The 6562-nt window shown below is 37.5% G+C and overlaps 1 protein-coding gene across 4 annotated transcripts in view; it reads left to right on the top strand.

Annotated features, from left to right (window-relative positions):
• Positions 1-6562, top strand: part of FIG4 (FIG4 phosphoinositide 5-phosphatase) — a 3828182-nt gene that overhangs the window by 38889 nt on the left and 3782731 nt on the right. For all 4 annotated transcript variants that reach the window (XM_044066775.1, XM_044066785.1, XM_044066766.1 and 1 more), the window contains exon 2: positions 2531-2644. In XM_044066775.1, the coding sequence (XP_043922710.1) occupies positions 2582-2644 (63 nt within the window). In that variant the 5' untranslated portion in view covers positions 2531-2581. The remainder of the gene's footprint in view (positions 1-2530; positions 2645-6562) is intronic.

Below are 6562 nucleotides of genomic sequence, written 5' to 3'. Positions count from 1 at the left end.
CTTACAAATTGTTGCATGACATCAGGCGAAACCTTAGATGTTGTCAAAAAAACTGTCTTTCAAATTTGCACTGCAAGTTGCACATCTTGAAAACGGTCATTGTTGTTTTATTCTGTTAATTATACAAATAAGCAAATGTTTTCAGATTTCTATAAATATCTCAATAAACATGCATTCAAAGAGGAATTTCTTGCTGTCATGTGGAAGGTTTCTTATGGTTAACGAAAACGCTGTAATAGTATATGTCTTTAAGTTATACAGTTTGATAAATTATTTATAAATGGTTAACAAAAAATAAAATTTTAGGTGTAAGCATTACAATATATTAGTTTTTTATGAAAAGACTATGAATGCACAGACTGTTATCACTGAAAGGAACACTTCTTACTGATAGCATTGCAATTTGTACAGTTTTAATGGCTTTTATTGTTCACAAAACTTCTGCTTATTAAAAATAATGCTCTGGAATGCAACCAGCATGTTGTACTTTTTTATTTACCCGTAATTTGTTTGTTTTTCATTTGAATTGTACAGGTTATAAGTCACATTAAAGGTGGGAAAAGTTTTGAAATGATTTATCGTGGTCTCATTTTTTTCTTTCCCAAAAAACCTGGCATTTTAACAGGGTTGTGTACACTTTTTATATCCACTGTATCTCATTTTCTGTAACAAGGACTTACAGGCATTGTAAGATGTTAACATTTCACGTGAAAGCCTTGGTACCAGGAAAACTGGTCATTTTATGTAAGTATTTAATAGTAAGTCTAGGGTTAAATCAGAATTTCTCCTACAAAGACTGTTTCACTTGTAGAATAAACTGCAGTTATATTTAAGAAGAAGCAATAATATTGTCACTTTAAAGAGGAATTAGGTGTATGGATATACAGAAGTTTAAATTGTGCAGGGCAATTCATTCATGATCTGAAGCTCATCTGACAACCTGTAGTGAATCACTGATGCCAAGCCACTTACAAAACCTTGGCAAGGGACGTCAGTTGCACCAACTCCAAGAGCGGTTCATGTATCATATCTGGCATTCTGGGATGTAGCTTGGCTATAATTACTACTTGTAGACTGATTGTAAAGTTCTCTGACAGACAAGCAGCTGTTCTTTCCTGGCAACAAATATATGGCTATCACATGACTAATCCACATCCTTATTACAATACTTGACAGTACTAGATCATTCCCTCTATCTGTTTCTGTTTAATGGCTGTTCATTATGTGTGACTGTATAAAAAAATGATGTGTAGTATACATTCACTGGATCCAGAGTTGTTTGTTCCTCAGGATTTTCAAATGATTGTTGTTAGTTCATCTGCATTATTGTGTTAATTTGTTTGCTTGCATTTTAAATTTTCCTCTAAAGGAAAGAGGTTAAAACTTGTTTGTAGTCATCATGAATACCTTCCTACTTTCTTTTTTCTTGAGGTGAATCTGGGTAGAAGTTGTTACCAAGACACAATAATTATCAACCTTTTTTTCTTTGTCACCTAACTGGTCCATATAGATTGCAGTGAAATGGGAGTCATGTATTCCCAGGCTATGCATTGACTACATGTCATATTTGTTCCTGCCTGGGAAAACCAGTCAGCTCTCCATTCACTTGCGAGAGTCAGTTGGTAAAGAGTGTGCCAGCTTGCTGTCCTATATTTTGGCGTGACCTCTCCCTTTTGGAGCACTTGTCTTAGTGGTGCCTCTGTGTCTGGAGTCACTGTCCCCATAGAAGGGAGCATGCCTCCACATCCCAATTTTCCCATAGCTACACTGAAAAAGCAATATAGCAGAGTGGCCTAGCCCCCTCGGCACTTGACAAGGTACACACCTAATGCTTCTGCTGGATGTCATCCATGTGGCAAGTCAGAGCTACCTGCTCCCTCTAAGGGTGAGCTACCAATGGCCACTCACCAGCTCCTACAGGCACTTGACCCATTAATTTTACTCAGGTCACCTCTGGTGTAGTCAGGGTTTTGTCCATGTATGCTGTAGAGCTGGCCTACATTCATTCATTTTTTGATATTTACATTATGTTATTCAGGGTTGTGGAAAGATGGAGTCTGCTTCAGCAGTAAGTGAGCATAAGGCAGAGAACCAGTCCTGGGGTGCATAAATCAGCCCATTCCAGTATATATATATGTGTATATGTATGTGTGTATGTGTATATATATATATATATATATATATATATATATATATATATATATATATATATATATATATATATATATATAGGTTATTGAGTAATATCTTTACAGTGATCTGTTTTATTAGCTCCTGCTACTTTTTCTTTCTTTTTTTCAAACACTTACGTTATTTACCTAGTTGAAGTACTGTATTTAAATGCACTTGGGTTGATATTTTTTGTAAGATTCTGTTATTTGAATGTAAAATAATATTAAAGCAGCTTATGTTATTGTTTTTGCAGTCAATCTTGTCTTAAGAAGTAGCTTTGGTTGTGCATGGAAGAATAGATAACTTGCTGATGAGTGTTATTTTACTAAAGAGAGTTTGCCTTTCCATTTTTTTTTAGATATTCTTGAGAATATTTCTTCTTTAGATGGTGAAGTACTGAAACTTGATTATGCCTACAACAGCCCACGTAATCAGCTGCATACAGAAACTAGTCCTGTATGAAACAAGAGCGGTGAGTAACTTTTTTTTTTCTGTTCATGAAGATGACATTTCACACCTGTTTGTGTTTGAGGATTAGGAAGTCCCAACCAGGCATAATCCATTTCAGAAAAGGCCAGGGAAGAAAAGAAGAAGGTATAATTCTACTAGGATGTGAACACCTTAAAAAGCTTTTACTCTGAACGCGTGACAGAATCGTACACAACTGTTAGTCATTTACACAATAAAAACTGTATTTCTATTAATGTATATCATTCAATTTTCATATTTCTGATATTTGAATAGAATCCCTTCCTGCACATCACTGAGCCAGACCTTGCCCTCTTCTCCAGTGTACTCTTGCCTCTGCACAGTTGTACTACCCCTCCTCTTCTTTGCTTCCTTTCTCATCTGCTATACTAACCTGTCTCAACCTCTGGAATCCCACTTTGAGCTTCTCATACTGTTATACTTTGCTTTCTCCATATTTTTACCATAACTTTATTGTAAAACATACATGTCATTAAAACTCTGTACCTTTATTTCTTCCTGGAACACCCTCAGGAGCTTCCTTGTGCCTGTGCTTTCTCCCATACCTGCCCAGCTGCCAGCCCAAAACCTACATCCCCCTTCCTCTTTTGCATCCCTTTCCAAAGCTCTGTTTCACATTAATTTAAAATAGCCCTGTGACTGCTTTTTTGGCCACTACTTACTGCTCACTGATTGTTCCTGTAGTCAGCTGCTATCCTGTCCAGAGCTGGAAACGATGGTTAGCTAATAAAAACCCTGCCGACCTGCTAAAATTCAAACAGCTCCAAAAACATGTAAAAAGATAAGAAAATCACCATCTGAAATTTTCGAATGAAAATAAACCAAACCCAGAGAAATTCTGGAATTCTGTAACATCATTACTAAATTGGGGTACAAGGAGTAACCCATGTATTCATCCTGACAAAACTCCACTACAGATAGCCACCCTCTTTAATTCTCACTTTATTAATGCTATAGCACATGTCACTGTGTCCTTTCCCTAATCTCATAACCCTACTACTCCCTTTAAAAGTACCCAGTCACACTACTTCCACTCGGCCAGCTCAACACCTACATTCACTTTTAAACCTATCCTAACCGACACAGTAGAAAGACTCTGCTTAAGCTTAAACCATGCACTAATGCGCCAGACAACCTGCCTACATGATTCTTAAAGTTAGCTGCTGATTCCATTGCCTACCCTGTAGCCATCCTTCTAAACAGATCTGTCCAAAAATGTTATGTCCCCAAAATCTGGAAAAAAGCTTGTATTCTTCCTCTTCATAAGGGATGTAATAATTCTGATATCTCAAACTTTTGACCTATTTCCATTCTGTCTTCAATCTCTAAGATTTTAGAAAAATGCATTTGCACTCATTTCTTTTACATTCTTCTTCACAACAAAATTCCATCTCCTGCACAGCCTGGCTTTAGACCAGGCCACAGGACCCAACTGCCCTCATATCATTCATGGACACAATCAGCAGAGCCAGTGACTCAGGAAAAATGATCTCCTCTCTATTCCTAGATTTTCAAAAGCTTTTGATACTGTCTCTCACCCCTTACTTCTATACCAACTCTCTAAAACTGGCCTTTCTCTCTCCTCTCTTAACTGGTTCTCTATTTAACTGACAAACAGGCTGTCAGATGGCAGGATTCCTTCTCCCCATACTCTTGCTGGAGTTCCCCAATGTTCTATACTAGGACCCCTGTTATTCAACATTTTTATTAATAGTTTCCACTTCTCCATAGGTCAGGACACACATATTCAATATGTTGATGACTAAACAATTATATGTGCCTCTAATTCCATAACTGAACTACAGCTAACTCCGTCAACATTCCCAACTACTGAGACATGGATGTGTAACAATCACCTTTCCCTCAACCCTGCCAAAACCAAACTCATGCTTTTCACTCCCAAGAAGTCTTATCACCATAACAAAGCCAAATTCCCTGTGCTTTCACAAAGTAACACAGTAATTGAGCTTGTTAGTCAGACAAAACTGCTAGGTGTGTTTTATAGACGAACGCCTGAAATTTGACACGCACACAATTAGCATCAGCAGGACCCACCAAAAGCTTGGGATTCTGTACAGGCACAAATACTTCCTTAGCCTCTTCACAAAACAAGTTCTTGCTACCACTTACCTACTACCTCTACTCTACGGTGGACCCCTACTTACTAACCTGTCTTTCTCCCTAAAAACTAAACTCAAAACTTGTTACAACAATGTTGCAAAATTTGCCTCTAATGCCAAACATACTATCCACCACTGTACTGCTCTTCACTCCCTCAACTGGCTTGAACTGCCTCACTACCTGTCCTACCTACAACTGACTACAGCCCACAAAATAATCTTTAAACCTACAGACTGCCCTGCCCTTATCCAGGTTTTCAGTATCTACCAACAAAATAGGGCTCTCAGATCTGAGAATCAGCATCTTTTGCTGGTTCAAAAACCAATCCTGTTTGCTGGACAGCTGTACTCTTGCTCTATAGCAAAGGCCTGGAATGTCATACCCTTGACTATTAGAACTACAAAAAAATCCTAACACTTTCAAAACCTCCCTGAAAAGCTTTTTAACTTCCAACTGGAACTGTACCTGCACCTTGTCCCCCACCCTCAAATCGCAATTAGCCTCAAGTTAATGTAGACTTTCATATTGGACATGTAAAGTACTTAATTCAAGGTATATGCTGTCTGAGTTATCTATACTATTGCCAGGTGTAAGCCTCACTATTGTCCACTGTTAAAATTTCTTTTTATGCATTGTGGAATCATTTGTCATTTTATAACATGAATGCACCTGTTAGAAATTTTATGCAATGTGCTGAATTTTGTCATTTTGTTATCAACTCAATTTAAAATGCTTCACTTGGCTGTATATAGCCCTGTAATAGACTTACTCCAATTCACATCATACTTTTGTTATACATGCATCCAGTAATGCCGTCATGCCAAATGTATTTGCTCTATGTTATGCGCTTGTTATGTATCTGCTGTATGTCTTTTTTGTTACCTGTGGAGCTTTTGTCCCTGGGCCTCCACTGAAATGGGTCCTTTGGCCCAGTGGACTATCCTGGCAACTAAATAAACATGCACAGCAGTTTCCATCATAGATTCACATATGTGCAGATATATATTGAAGTAATTCACACAATATTATCGAGGTGCTGTATCCATACATAGGCATGTTGGTAATTAATTGGTAGATGAGTTAATGTAGCGTCCACTGTATATCTCATTATATACTTTAACAAGGCTTGTGTGTCCATTTTGTATGTTGTTTTTGTATTATATACATTAACAGTACATGTGTAAATGAGTTCATGTGTAAATGAGGAGGCTTGAACAGTACGGTCAATGATGAGGCAGCTCGTAAACACAAGTTAGGACATGGTGTATGCAGTCACTTATAATATAGCTCAGACATTAGTATAATCTACTCCAGGGTGTGTTTGTAAGCTGATTTGTTCTTATCGTTAATCTTGTGCTTTATTATTACACACCTCATTTTCTCCACTCATTATTAACTCTCAAGAAGAAGAAAAGTGAATTTTCTTTTTTTTTTCTCCTCGCCAGCTGTTTCTCATTTTTTTTCTTTCTGATTTACTTTCTCATTTTTCCTATCTTTATAAATATACTACTGTTTGAACCTCTTACTGTATTTTTTTTCCTTTGTTTGCTAAACCTAACTCGCACTTGAATACATCCATTATGCCTCCTCCCCCATGGTCTTCAATCGCAATCTGTGCACCAGGTCCTATGTTCGGAATATATACCTTCTGGAAATCCACTTAACCTTAGTCAGCCCACTGGCCATTAGAGGAGGGCTTCTATCTGACATGTTGGTATGCCAGCTTTGTTGAGGATTGCAGACAACAGCTGCCGAAGAAAAATAGTTTATTCACTCAAGC

This window comes from Protopterus annectens, chromosome 1.part0 (genome assembly GCF_019279795.1).
Source record: "Protopterus annectens isolate FY-2018-M chromosome 1.part0, PAN1.0, whole genome shotgun sequence".
NCBI classification, from domain to species: domain Eukaryota; kingdom Metazoa; phylum Chordata; order Ceratodontiformes; family Protopteridae; genus Protopterus; species Protopterus annectens.
Note: the sequence above shows the minus strand (reverse complement) of the source record. Positions and strands in the feature narration are given on the sequence as shown.